Here is a 15,077-nt window from a genome sequence, read left to right as displayed (position 1 = left end):
ACCTTTTGTTTCATCTCAGACTTAAATTTGGGATGAGAAGGATCCTGAAGGCTTCCTTGAGGCACAGTAAATGTACTGTAATCCAAGTATTCAGCAGATTGAAACCACCCATGGCCAACTATTTTCTCTCAAAAGCTGAATACCAGCACTTCTATGTTTTCCTTTCACGATCACTACCAAAGAGCCTACATTATGTCAGAAATACTCAGGTTTTCAAAGAACATTTGATTTTTATGTGGAAAATCTGCTTTCAGCCTGAAAACCCTCACTTCATTTATAAAAATAAAACGCAGCAAAGCCATTAACTGGGAGCAAAACATTTTTGTCCTCCTTGCAAACCAGGGAGAATGTTCTTTGTGTATCTGGCCAATGGCATACATACAGTGTTTTCTTAGTTCTGCCCAGCTGTGTAAAGATTAAAAGCAAATGAGAATAGAAATTTCCTTCAACAAGGTCACCCAACTTTTAAAACCCTCTTGACTTTTTAGAGACAGAGTGACCTGGTGGAAGAAGCATAGAGCTAAGAGTCAGAACACCCAGGTTCAATTCTGATTCTTCCATTGGCTGGCTGTGTAACCCTGGGCAAATCAGTTAACCTCTCATGCCTATTTTCATTATCTGGGGAAAGATGGAGATAAAATACCTGTTCTCCCTCCTCAGACTGTTAGCCTCATAAGGGATAGGGACTGTGTCTAATTGATTATGGTGAATCTGCCCTATTACTTGGCATATGTTACTCAAACATTTCTACCGCTACATATTTTAAACTCAATTAGAATGCTACCCGTCACTATTGCCTTAGACTTCCCTAATTATCAGAACACATGCTCGGGATGTGAAATATTGCTGAATTATCACTGCTCACAGATTTCTCAGTGAGCTCATTGTGGTCTGGGGCCATGTCTACCAATTCTGTAATACTGTTATATTTTACTCTCCCAAGTGCTTGGTAGAATTCTGCTCACAGTAGCACTCCATAAAGATGACTGATTGATTTCCAGCTCCATTCCAATTCTTTGCTATAGAAGAATTGGCCCAGAATATTTGGACAAACATCTAATATCACACCTACCTATTGAAAATCATGTTCTTGGGATTTCTTATTCACTGATGCCTCTAACAGCTGATTCAAGAATCTAGATGATATTCACCCCACCCCATTTCCACTCTCAGCCCCACTGCATTTATGGACATAGCTGTGTTTATTTATATTAATGTCTGTCTGAACCCCTAGACTGTAAACTCACTGTGGGCAGAGAACAGGTCTACCAACTCTGTTATAGTGTACTCTCCCCAGTGCTTAGTATAGTGGTCTGTGCACAGTAAGTGCTCAGTCAACACAACTGATTGATCAGCAATATCATTATTATTATTATTATCAAATGCCATTGAGTCATGTCTGATTCATGGTGACTTTATGGATATAGTTTCTCCTGAACATCCTGTCTTCTGCCATAATCCATAACCTTGCCAACAGCTCTTCTATTATCACTGTTATGGTTTCTATCCATTTAGCTACTGAACTGCCTCTTCCTTGTTTCCCTGGACTTTTCCTAGAATTAGTGCCTTCTCCAGAGAATTAGTCCAGATGATGAGTCCAAAATATGCTAATTTAAGTCTAGTCATTTGGCTTTCCAAAGACCACCTTGGCTTAATCGCTCAAAAACCCATTTGTTTGTTTTTCAGGCAGTTCATGGTATTCGCAAAAGCCTTCTCCAACACCAAATTTCAACAACAGTCATCGACAAATATTTATTGGACGCCAACAGAAGACATAGTTTAAATGAGTCAGTGTAGTGTGGTTTCCAGATTGTAAACCAGTCATGGAAAAGCGTAACATCCTTTACTTCTATGTTTCTCAAACATCTAGTGCAGTTCTCAGCACAAAGTAAGCGCTCAGTGAATACTGTTGATGATGATCCTGAAAAAATCCCACTTAATTCCTGCCCCTGAAGATTTGCTGAGTCTAAAAAGGATGGCCAGGCAAAAATAAAATAACATAAAAACCCTAATGCAATAAAGAGTGGGAGGCTAATTCTCCTGACGTTTTAGGTCCTGTATAGTTGTAAGTTAGTCACTTTGGGAGACAGAAACATTCATTCTTTCAGAAACCTAGCAGTCTCCTTGGTGTATTGCTGCCTATGCACTGCTGTTCCAAGTCCTTGAACAAGTTATTTACACATGCTGCAGGCACTTTCTTTCATCCAACTCCTTTCTCCACACCTTGAAATCCTGCTTCTGCTCCTCCGTTCCACTGAAACTTCTCCCCACGGTGTCACCAATAACCTCCTCCTTGTTAAATTTCATGGGCTTCACTCTTTACTAATCCTCTTGATCTCTCAGCTACCATTTCTATGCAAATGACTACCAAATCTACCTTTCCAGCCCTGACCTCTCTTTGGGGGCCCTATAGAGGTGCTATTTGCCTAAAGGGAGTTTGATTAGATTAAGGATGTTTTTGGGCACCCCTTTCTAATCTTCCTCCATCCAGCTGAAGGGGTTGATTTAGGACAGTTAGTGAGCCAAGGCCTCTTATTCCTCCTTGAAGAGGTGATCTGATTCACTTGATTCATCTTCCAGTAATTTGATGCAATCTAGTGAAAGCAAATTCCACCATTTAAATATTCATGATAACCAGTCATAAAAAATTGGCACCAATCTTTCTCTGCTACCTCACATTTCCTCCTGCCTTCAGGATATATCTACTTGGATGTAACACAGACATCTCAAACTCCACGTTTCCAAAACTGAACTCCTCATTTCTACTACCATTTCAGTCTCCAATGATCACCCTCCTTCAACCTCTCCTCTTTCCATTTCATACTTCAAACTGGTGACCATATTCATTTTCTAAAATAGTGTTCTGTGCACTCCCCCAAAATTCCAACAGCTGATCATTCATTTCTGCATCAAAATGAAACCCCTCACAACCAGGACTTTTAGCTCTTTCCCCTTTGCTCCTGTCCCGCTACAACCCAACTCACTCCGCTCTCGTAAAATAGCTTCATCACAGTGCATCACTCATCTCTTTTGTCATAGACTACATGCTCATTTTCTCTCTCATACCTGGAACTCCCTTCCCCTTCACAACTGCCAGACCACTACTTTCCCCATCTCCAAAGTTCTGCTAAAATCATATCTCCTGTAGGAAGACTTCCGTGTGTAATGACTCATATCCGGCACCCTATGTCCTTCTCTGCTGCTTACCCCCTACTTAGGTACATATCTTTAAATTTAGTTGCTTACCCGATCTGTAATTGATTTTAGTGACCACCTCCCCCATTTGACTGTAAGCTCCTCAAAGGCAGGGATTATATAGCTATTGTCATTATATTTTCCCAAACACTCTGCCTGGAGTAAGCAATCATTAAGTACTATTGAATGATTGGCTAAGCTGTGCTTACCTTGTGCATACACTGCTGCAAGGCACTAAATGGTCCAATATTGATCCGAAAGAGAGAATTGCTAGCTAATGACTACGGACTGCTTTTATGAACTGGGATAATCAAAGTCATAAATATATTACTTGAGATAAACAGAGATAGGCACAGTGCCTTTTATATACAATGAAAAGCATTTTGAGCTTTTGATTGTCAGTCTGGGTGGAAGAAGGGGATAGAGATAAAAGATCCCTCAACCAGACTGATCCCAAAGCCTTGCCTGGGCTGGGGAACATGGAAAGAGGATCTAAAAAAGCTGCTTAGTAGTGGAAAAGACCAGGTAGCTCATTAAATGCCTCTCCTTCTGCCTATCTTTTGCTATAATAGATGTTTCCTCCCTTGATACTTTTTACTGACATATATTAAGTAACCATTGGCTGTTCTTTACTTCCCTCATTACCGGAGCTACAGAAGACAAAAAGGGTGGGAGATGCCCAAGCACCAATAAGAATAAAGGAATGATTGGAGGTAGATGATGGGTTCTTTGAGGAGGTGAATTTTGAAGAGCAGAAACGTCAATCCAGGTGGAAGATAATCAGTGAATAGTATATACTGAATGCTTACTATGTGCAGAGCACTGAACTGAGCACTTGGGAGAATGTCAACAATTCATCTTAAACGTGGGGATCAATTGGTGAGAATTCTAGGAGTTAGGATGGGGAAGAAGGAAGTGGGAAATGAAGGGGGAAGAAGAAATAAGGGTTTAGTCAGGGAAGGCCTTTTGGAGGGGATGTACCTTGAGTAAGGCTTTAAAGTTGGGGAGGGTAATTGTCTGTGGAGTATGAAGAGGGAGGGCTTTGCAGGCCAGAGGCAGGATGTGGGTGAGTGGTCAGCGGTGAGATAGATGAGAACAGTGAGTAGGTTGGCATTAGAGGAGTGAAATATACAGGCTGGGTGTAGTAGGAAAGTAGTGAGGTGAGGTAGGAGGGGGCAAGGTGGTTGAGTGCTTTAAAGTGACGGTAAGGACTTTCTGTTTGATGCTTAGGTGGATGGGCAACCACTGGAGGTTCTTGAGGAGTGGGGAAACATTTCTTGAACATTTTTGTAGAATAATGATCCAGGCAGCAAAGCTAAATATAGATTGGAATGGGGAGAGACAGTTGACAGGGAGGTCAGCAAGGAGAGAGAAGATGGGAGATAAAGAGTTTGCTATGGACATAGGCCAAAAGAGGGGTCTGAGACAAGGCGGAATGACAGGGAGCAAAGAGGTCAGCAGAACACAGTGAAAGGTGGGGAGAGAGTGCCAAAGATACAGAAAGAAACAAAGCCATGGAGTGGAAAGACAGAGGCAGAAGAAAGAACTTTTGGCTCCTCTTCTCCTCGGTACTCATCCCTATATGTGATGGGGTGTCTAACCAATTACCATTCATTTTGTCACTCCTCACTTTTCCTTTCCCCCAACTCCGCCCAAGGAAGTGCATCTCTTTCATTGACAAGGTTCTTTTATTGTCACCTCCCTTAACCTGAAACACCGAGTCATCCGTTAATATATATGAACATTTGTTTTCCAGTTCAGTCACTCTTTCATTAGTTTTTTGGTCAGGTATTTTGATCTGGCTAAGAAAATAAAGAGTGTGAAATAAATACATCACTTAAGTCAGCATGCTGTGACAAGGAAATTTGCCTCTCTCTTTTGTTAGTCTAATAAGGAAGGTGTGCTCTGGGAGATCTTAAAAGGACTGGAGAGCAATGATGAAAGCTATTTACAGTTCTAAATCCAAATTAATCCTGGCAGCTCATAACTATTTTCCATAGAAACACTTGGGAGGAGATCCTGAAAGGGAAAAGCAAAACTTTAGATGGAGGAAAATGGCAAGAACAACCACTGGACATTGCTCAACAAAGGAGAAGGTGATGAGTTGGTAAGTTTTGGTCCTATTTATATTTTCTTTATGCAAATGTTCACTGTCACATGGAACGGTTAAATCTCCAGAAGATTTTGTAAGAGTGACAGCTCTAGGTTGCATTTAAAAGGTATAATTCACAAGACTGTGGGGGCTTAACCTGAGCTCAATTACTACTGGGACAAATATTGAAGACTCTTTAACAAGGGGGAAATGTTTCTTTCCCTTTGTCTCTGCATTCATTAACGACACTATGAAGCATCAACGCAGAGATAATAGAGTGTCTTAAGTACATAACAATGCTTTAACTTTTATATACTGTGTGGTTCTCAGATCGTTAATCATTTTGCAATGCCTCTGGAGGGGGAAGGGCAACCTATTTGAAAAATAGCCTACTCAGTGCATTAATAATGTGTTTGTTTTTTCTGTCCTTGTTTGAGAATGCTAAGCCCGTGGCAGACGGAGCTTTTAAAATCGAAGGTAGTAACATCAGAGTGTCTGTCTGGCATTTCCAGGTGCATTCACTCATTTATTCATTCATTCAATAGTATTTATTGAGCGCTCACTATGTGCAGAGCACTGTATTAAGCGCTTGGAATGTACAATTCGGCAACAGATGGAGAGACAATCCCTGCTCATTGATGGGCTTACGGTCTAATCGGGGACTGCATTGGGCAGCACACACAAAGCAGTGACCTCCTTTTAAAGCTTTCCTATTCCTCCAAAGATCCTTAGTTTGGGGAGTCATAAGAAAAAATAGTCAGTGGTGAGAAGTACTAGGTGCTGATGGCATTCAGTGAAAGTAGGCACCAAAGCAGCACGAGAAGCAGTGTGGCCTTGTGGAGAGAGTACGAGCCTGGGATTCAGAAGGACCTGGGTTCTTATCCCAGCTCTGCCACTTGTCTGCTGTGTGACCTTGGGCAAGTCACTTCACTTCTTCATGCCTCAGTTCCCTCAACCATAAAATAATAATAATAATGTTGGTTTTTGTTAAATGCTTACTATGTGCAGAGCACTGTTCTAAGCGCTGGGGTAGATACAGGGTAATCAGGTTGTCCCACATGAGGCTCACAGTCTTAATCCCCATTTTACAGATGAGGGAACTGAGGCACAGAGAGGTTAAGTGACTTGCCCACAGTCACACATCTGACAAGTGGCAGAGCCTGGATTTGAACCCATGACCTCTGACTCCCAAGCCCATACTCTTTCCACTGAGCCACGCTGCTTCTCCTATAATGATTAAGATTAAGTAAAATGAGGATTAAGACTGTGAGGCCCATGTGGGACAGGGACTGTGTCCAACCCACAGCACTTAGTACACTACCTGGCACATAGCGATTAACAAACACCACATTTATCATTATTATTACTGTTATTAAAGACTGGGGAGACAACCCAGGTGCTGAGGCCGGTCAGCCAAGAGGCAGAGAAGAGTGGAATTAGTGCCAAACTCTGGAGGGAAGCAGCGTTCAGCTCAAAGAGGAACCTAAGCCTATCTTGGAAAAGCTAAGGTTGGAGTGAGAGAAAGGGATAAGGGTAGCAATAGGGTTAAAGTGTAACATCAAGTCAGCAGGTACACATTCTCACCCAGCATATTTTCTCTTCTCAGAAAACTTAAATTATGACAGCAAGCTAGAAGAAATAAACTCTTTTGCCCCAGGCTTTCAATCTTGAACATTTTACAATTATCCAAGCTGTTAACCACATGGCATAAACTGGCATAGAGAAATCCTAACATATAAGAGTAAAGGCACAGACTAGGTGTTTCTTTCCTTCAATAAATAAAAAAAACTACAGCAGAGTTAAGATGGCATGGCATAAATTTGCCAGATACCTGGTCCAGAAGGAACCCTATCTTATTTCAAGATATCATATATGTTTATGTGTTGACTCTGAAAACAGCAAATGGAATGAGTGTTAGGAGGAGCTCCTTACTTATATAGTCCTAACTTGTATTTGTCAGAGTCCAGCATGGCTTAATAGATAGAGCATGGGCCTGGGAGTCAGAAGGTTGTCATTTCACTTCTCTGTGCCTCAGTTATCCATCTGTAAAATGGGAATTGAGACTGTGAACCCCATGTAGGACAGGGACAGGGTCCAACCTGATTTGCTTGTATCCACCCACCCCAGCACTTAGTATATTGCCTGGCATAGAGTAAGTGCTTAACAAATATAATTATTAGTTACATAAAACACAAATATCCACTATGAACCTTTTGTTAACATGCACACACTCCTGGAGAAAATAAGGCAGTGGGCCTAAAAAACTTACCACCTTGGCGAGAGTTTTTTGTATCTTTCGAAGAGCCATCTAGTTAGCAATCTGTGGCAATACTTGAAACCTAGAGAACACCATCTATCCATCTTACTGAGTGCTTATTATGTACGGAGCACTTCACTAAGCACTTGGAAGAGTACGATACAACAGAATTAGCAGACACGTCCCCTGCCCATAAGTTTACAGTCTGAAGGGTGCTAGAAATCAGTGACTCCAGTCTCTGGGCTAAGACACCTATGACACTGCAGCCATCAAGCCAAAAGGTGGAGAGGGTTACCTTTTTATTTGGAGGAATAAAAATTATGCTGGTACCCAGAAGTTACCTCAGGCTTTTATCAGTTCTGACCATATCTTGCTTCATTTTCCCTATTCAGCAGCAAGAGGATTAAATCACCTGTTCACTATTGCCTTCCCACAGGTGCTATGAGGATCAATTAGATCATGTTTAAAAGTGGCCCGAGTTTCTCATATTTAGATACCTCAGACCATTCTTAATAAGAACTTAACACCATAGTTTAAGGCCACTTTATAATTTCTGAAGTTGTTTCAACAAGCAAGCAACGATTCGGAGATCTTACACCAATTTCTGAAGTTCAGAAATCTTCATAAATGATTCATTCAGTTTTTCCTTCACTTTGTGCTGAAGAACAAGTACTTTGGTTGAAAGTATTCAAAGAGGGAATATTGGACCTAAAGGAATCAGTTGTGTATGAGGGAACACTGGAAGGTAACTAAGAGAACCAATGATTTCTAAGTGCCTGGATAATCTAAAATAGATATTAAATGTGGTTTTGTTAAGTGCTTGCTATATGCCAAGCACTGTATTAAGTTCTGGGGAAGATGCAAGATAATTAGGTCAGACAGTTCCTGTGACACAAAGGGTTCACAGTGTACATATGTGTTGGGGGGGAGAATTTGTATTTAACTCCCATTTTACAGTTGAAGAAACTGAGGTACAGAGATGTTAAGTGACTTGTTCAAGGTCACCCCGTAGGCAAGTGGCAAAGTCGACATTAGAACCCAGGTCCTCCAACTTCCAGGACAGTATTCTTTCCACTAGGAAACACTGCTTCTCAATAGAAACATATCCTTTGTTCCATGAAACAAACAAAATAACAGTATAATACTCATTCCAGTAGCAACTGTTTGGCAGTCATTTTCTTGATAGTCTCTGAACTATCTTCTGTGCTAATTATTAACATGAATTGCTTTGAGAGAAGACTCTAGAAACGTGAATTCAGTCTTTTTTTCACCCCTGAGCTCCACAGCACTAATATACGCTTCTGTAATTTATTTATTTTAATGTCTGTCTCCCCCTCTAGGGTGTAAGCTCATTGTCTGCAGGGAATGTGTCTGTTTCTTGTTGTACTGTACTCTCCCAAGTGCTTAGTACAGTGCTCTGCATATAGTAAGCACTCAACAAATACAATTGATTGACTGATGATTAGTAATGGTCAAGTTGTAATGAAAGTGGGTTGGGGCTCCAATGATTACTTCACCTTACCTTCAAAATCTGTAATGATATTGAATATCTGGCAGAATTATTGTTATTATTATCAAGGGCAATAACACTGGAGTTGTGCTGTACACTATCCTAACAATATACTTATCTATTTGAAAAATCAGCCCACTAGTGTAATACTGTATCTAAAATCTTAAATCTAAGCTAATATTTCAATTTTACTTTCATAACTGAAATGACAAACCCTGAATTCAGGGGCAACGAATGGCCGAACCCAGAGTTTACAAGGCTATGAACTAACAATCCCAAAGGTGAGAGAGATACAAACTGCCAAACCCAGAGGTGACAGAACTATGAACAGTCAGTCCCAGAGGTGTCAGGACTTTGAACTGCCAAGCCCAGAGATGACGGGACTGTGAACTGCCAAATCCAGAAGTGACAGGGCTAAGAACTGCCAAACTCAGAAGTGACAGGATTATGAACTGTCAAACCCAGAAGTGACAGACAGAGCTATGATCTGCCAAATCCAGAAGTGACAGAGCAATGAACTGTCAATCCCCAAGGTGATAGGGCTATGGACTGCCAAACTCAGAGTGGACAGGGCTATGAAATTCCAAACCCAGAGGTGACAGGACCGGGAACTGTCAAATCCAGAGGTGACAGGGCTATGAATTGTCAATTCCAGAGGTGACCGGGCCTTAATAATCAATACATAATAATGTTGGTATTTGTTAAGCATTTACTATGTGCCGAGCACTGTTCTAAAGCACCAGTGTAGATACAAGGTCATCAGGTTGTTCCACGTGGGGCTCACAGTCTTAATCCTCATTTTACAGATGAGGTAACTGAGGCCCAGAGAAGTTAAGTGGCTTGCCCAGGGTCACACAGCAGATGAGTGGTGCTGCCGGGATTAGAACCCACGATCTCTGACTCCCAAGGCAGGGCTCTTGCCACTAAGCCACACTGCTTCTCAAGACCTTGAACTGCCAAACCCAGAATTAACAGAACTATGAGCTGTCAATGCCAGAGGTGACAGAGCTAGGACCTGTCAAACTCAGAGGTTACAGGGATATGAACTGTCAATCCCAGAGATGAAAGAGTATTGAACTGTCAGACCCAGAGGTAGCGGGGTTATCATTGGCTATTTCCAGAGGTGCAGTGTCCCACTAAATTCTGGAACATATTAAACTATTACCCATGAGCAGTAGATGGCTTCCCTGGGGTCTGAGAGTGAATGAGTTTTGGAGCTGGGACTAGAATCTGTTTTCTTGATTATTCACTGTTTATTTTATTTTGTCTTTTTAAAATGACACAATCAAGACCTTTCGTGTTGTTTAATCTCAAAGAGTTCAAGCAAAGAAATGCTCCCAGTGACCAGATAAACACCCTCCCATCTCTCAGGAATTTGAACACAACCTTGTTACTGTAGAAGCAGAAAAGCTTATTAAAATGCATAGGGCAAAATAAATGCCAGGCTCATGCTTTGGGGCTCATACTGATAAAGAAGATAGAGTCATTTTTTTTTTTTCACCTGAGGGAGAAAGCTTTGTAGAAAACCTTTTAGATACCAATAGTTTTTAAACTTTGGTTTCTATTTAACTTAAAGAAAAAGGACTTTATTTCAAGTCAAGGTAACACAAAGCTGCTTTATCCCCCTATAGACAGATGACTTCATATAGCAAATGTGATCAATAGCATAATAAATGGGTGACCTTTTAAAAAAACAGCTGTTGATTTTGGAGTTCAGTGATAGATACCTTTATTTTATTTTCAGTATTCTTCCCTCAGACCATGATTTATGTGTTCTTCTGCATTACTGTCCTTAAATATGTCCCTGAATTAAAGATACAGTCTAGTAGAAAATACCTTGTGCCATCAGTGAATTAACCTAAATTTATATGACAATTTCATTTTTCCAAATCATTTTAACATCAATGACCTCATTTAATTCTCACAGCATTCCTGAGAGTGAGAGACACCTAAATATCACATTCTCCATTTTACAGATGAAGAAACTGAGGACTAAAGAGGTTAAATGGTTTTCTTGAGATCACAGTTAATCTGGCCTGAGACTAAAACCCACATAACCTGATGCTCAAGTTCAATTTCTTCCTATTTTTTAAAGTATCTTCAGGTAACCATAAAAAGTAATTAATCAAACCTCTAAGAACTCACAAGAAGGAGGCAGGGAGACTAGGGAGAAGGATGATCCAAGACTCCCACCATGATATGTTCAGCATTTGTTCCAGGTTGGTAGGTTCTTGAGGGGAGAGGAAGGGTTGGGTACTGGGAGATTTTGTGAGGGAAGAACTGGCAGGATTTGGCAGTAGATTGAAAGGGAGATGAATTATGATGAAAGGTTGAAAATGACACTGAAGCTGTGGACTTTAGGGGGAGGGAATGAGGAAGTATCATTGACTGAGATGAGAAAGTTAGGAGTAGGTTTAGCTAGGAATGATGAGATGAGATATTTTAGACATATTGGGTTTGACGTTCTGATGCAACAGCTAAGTGGAGATATTATGGAGGCAAGAAGAAATATGGGATTTCAGATCAGGCAAGAAGTCAGGACTAGAGAGAGAGATTTGGGAGTTGTCCACATAGAGTTGGTAGCAGAATCTAAGTGAGTGGATAAGTTCACAAACAGCAAAATAGAATGAGAAGAGTAGGAGGCCCAGAAGAGAGCTTTGCAGGATGGCCACAGAGAGAGGACAAGAGGTAGAGGGGAAGCCAGTAAACCAAACTGAAAAGGAATGGTCAGAGAGGTAAGTTGGGAACTAGGTTAGTATGATGCGACTGAAACTAAGGCTTGAGAATGTTTTAGAAGAGAGTGATCCAGTGTCAAAAGCAACTGAGTGGTCAAGGAGAATCAAGACAAAGAATAGCCCTATGGACTTGATTTTAAGATCATAACGGTCATTTAGAGGATACACTCTTGGTAGCAAAATTGGGTCAAGAGGAAGTGATGGAGGAGAAATAAAGGCAATGAAAGTAGAGGTTCTGTTCAAATATTTTGGAGAGTAATGTGAGCAGAGAGATGGGGCAATAGCTGGAGGTGACCTTGGAGTGGGGAAAAGGTTCTTTAATATGAGTGAGATGAACATGTATAAAGGTAGAGGAAAATGGCCAGTGGACTGAAAATGGCAGAGAGGGAGGGGAGGGGAGGAGAATAGGAGAGATTGATTTTAGGAAGTGCATAGGGCTAGAATAAGAATGTAGATAAAGGGCACTGATTTAGAAAGCTGGAAGGTGACCTTTCTTGAAAGAGATCTGAGAAGTGTTGGAAAAAGGAGACAGCAGCAGTAGGAGCTTGGTGGTGGGGAGACAGTGGGAAGTTGGATCTTTGTGGCTTCAATTTTATTAACAAGGTAGTTGGCAAGATCATCAGGGTTAGGAACAGACAGTGGAAGGATAGGCATCTTCAGCACAGAGGTGAAGATTTGGAAAAGCTGCCGGTATTCTTCAAGGGAAGGTTGGGACAGAGAGAGAAACTGTAGCCCAGATGATCGTCACCACACTCCTGGGACAGTATTGCTACTGATACTCAGTTATATCCCTACTTAGGGTTTGTGGGAGATGCAGAAGAGAGTCTGGAGAGATTTCCCATATAAGGGAAAGGAGAAAGAGAGAGCTTGAAAAACAGAATGCTGTTCTTGGCACAATGAGTTTTGATCATCCCTTTTGTAAATAATAATGAATATATTAAAAGATGTGGCCTTCAAAATCTGAACATAGAGTTAAACTCTAAAATAAATAAATAAATAAATAAACCCTTCTTGCCCCCTTTTCATATGCCTTCAGCATCCAGGGAACTTTACACCCATGGGAAAAAAAACAACTTGGAAATCCTAACCTTTCTTCTACATTTATAATTCCTTCTAATTTGTGCCTTAGTTTACATTCAATATGGATTATACTCCACTAGGCCTTACAGATCAAGGGGAAATTGGAGCTGGGCCAGGGTAAAGACATTTTCCCTGAAGGAGGCACCTTTAGTGTTGGTTACCTTCCTCATGTTTAGCAGTTGTTGGGAAAACTTTGGCAAGTTTTTTACTTGGAGCTCAAGTTGCAACTTCAGTTGTTCTCCCCTGTGTACAGCTCCCTATTCCAGTAAAATAATATGAAATTTTCAAAGATAGTGTAATTCAGTGGAAAGAGCATAGATCTGGGAGTCAGAAGACCTTGGTTCTAAGCCTGGAAATGGCCCCTCGTCAGTTGTTTGACCTTGTAAAAGTCTCAACTTCTATGGGCCTCATTTTCCTCATCTGTAAAACAGGGATTCCTGTTCTAATTCCTACTGAGACTGCCCTATATGGGACAGGGTCTGTTCCCTATCTGATTATCTTGTAACTTCCCTAACACATAGTATAATGCTTGATACATAATGAGCATTTTAATACCACAGTTATTATTGTGAAAAGCAGCATGATGTAGTGGATAGAGCACATGCCTGGGAGTCAGAAGGTCATGGGTTCTAATCCCGGCTCTGCCACTTGTCTGCTGTGCGAACTTGAGCAAATCACTTCACTTCTCTGAGCCTCCTCATCTGTAAAATGGGGATTGAGACTGTGAGACCTAAATGGAACAGGGATCTGCGTCCAACTCGTTTTCCTTATATCCACCTTAGTGCTTAGTACAGTGACTGGCATATAGTAAATGCTTAACAAATACCATCATTATCATTATTATCATTTTAATTAGATATGTTGACAGCTATTAACTCCTAGCAAGCTAAATCCCAGATTCCTCTCCTAAAAGACTTGCTTCCATGGTTAACTCACGTGTTTTGGGGAATCAATTCATTTTTTAAAAATATATAGATTATACATTTATTACAATACGTATATTGTTTGCTCCACAGGAGGTATTTGGTTATCGAACACAATTCTTCCGGAAAGCCCTATGCACCGCTGGATCCATCTTGTCCTGTGGGATTCTTCTCCTAGTTTTGTACTGGAGACCGGAATGGAACGTGTGGGCAAATTGCATTCCATGTCCATTGCAAGAAGCAGACACTGTATTGCTTAGGACAACGGTGAGTTTTCCCTATAGCTTTCTATTACAATGCTGTGAATGTGCTTCCACTATGATCATTTTTTGAGGGGGTGGTATATGCAGAAATACTACAGAGCATTCTAGAGATTCTTCCATGTTTAAAACTTTACTCCAGTACAGAACTCCCTCGCCCTCCATATATGACAAACCACCACTCTCCTCAACTCAAAGACTTCTTAGAGAAGCAGCGTGGCTCAGTGGAAAGAGCCTGGGCTTGGAAGTCAGAGGTCATGGGTTTGAATCCTGTCTCTGCCACTTGTCAGCTGTGTGACGGTGGACAAGTCACTTAACTCCTCTGTGCCTCAGTTCCCTCATCTGCAAAATGGGGATTAAGACTGTGAGCCTCACGTGGGACAACCTAATGACCCTGTATATCCCCCAGCTCTTAGAACAGTGGTCGGCACATAGTAAGCGCTTAACAAATACCAACATCATCATCATCATCATCAAAGCCTTACTAAAATCATATCTCCCCTAAGTGACTTTTCCCAAAGAATCCCTCATTTCCCTTACTCTGCACCATCTATGCACTTTAATCTCTAACCTTTAAGCACTGGATATTCATCCCAACTTCAGCCCCATAGCACTTATCAATCAGTATTATTTATGGAGTTCCTACTATATGCAAACACTGTACTAAGCCCTTATGCAAATATACATAATTTATCTTAATGTCTTTCTCCCCATCTAGATTGCTAGCTCCTTGCGATGCTCTCTGTTGCACTGCACTCTCCCAACCACTTAGAACACTACTTTGCATACAGTAGGTGGTCAATAAATGCCATTAATTGATTATCCCAAGTGCTTAGTACAGTGCTCTATTCACAGTCAGTATGCAATAAATACCAGGGATTGATTGACTGATTTATCAGGACATTTCTCAGAGGTTTCTCAAAATTGTCTCAATAGAGACATATTCTAGTTGCAGTGAACATGCCAAGAAAGGGGTCAATTGATTTGTATCATGGCAACTGTTTCTGCCAACAAAAAAGAGAAAA

The 15,077-nt window shown here is 41.0% G+C and overlaps 1 protein-coding gene across 1 annotated transcript in view; it reads left to right on the top strand.

Annotated features, from left to right (window-relative positions):
* Positions 1–5,239: 5,239 nt before the first annotated feature.
* Positions 5,240–15,077, top strand: part of ATP13A5 (ATPase 13A5) — an 85,434-nt gene continuing 75,596 nt past the window's right edge. Inside the window, exons 1-2 of the mRNA XM_029069488.2 lie at positions 5,240–5,302; positions 13,886–14,059. Coding sequence (XP_028925321.1) covers positions 5,240–5,302; positions 13,886–14,059 — 237 coding nt within the window. The remainder of the gene's footprint in view (positions 5,303–13,885; positions 14,060–15,077) is intronic.

The sequence above is a fragment of the Ornithorhynchus anatinus genome, chromosome 7 (assembly GCF_004115215.2).
Source record: "Ornithorhynchus anatinus isolate Pmale09 chromosome 7, mOrnAna1.pri.v4, whole genome shotgun sequence".
Classification (NCBI taxonomy): Eukaryota; Metazoa; Chordata; class Mammalia; order Monotremata; family Ornithorhynchidae; genus Ornithorhynchus; species Ornithorhynchus anatinus.
Note: the sequence above shows the minus strand (reverse complement) of the source record. Positions and strands in the feature narration are given on the sequence as shown.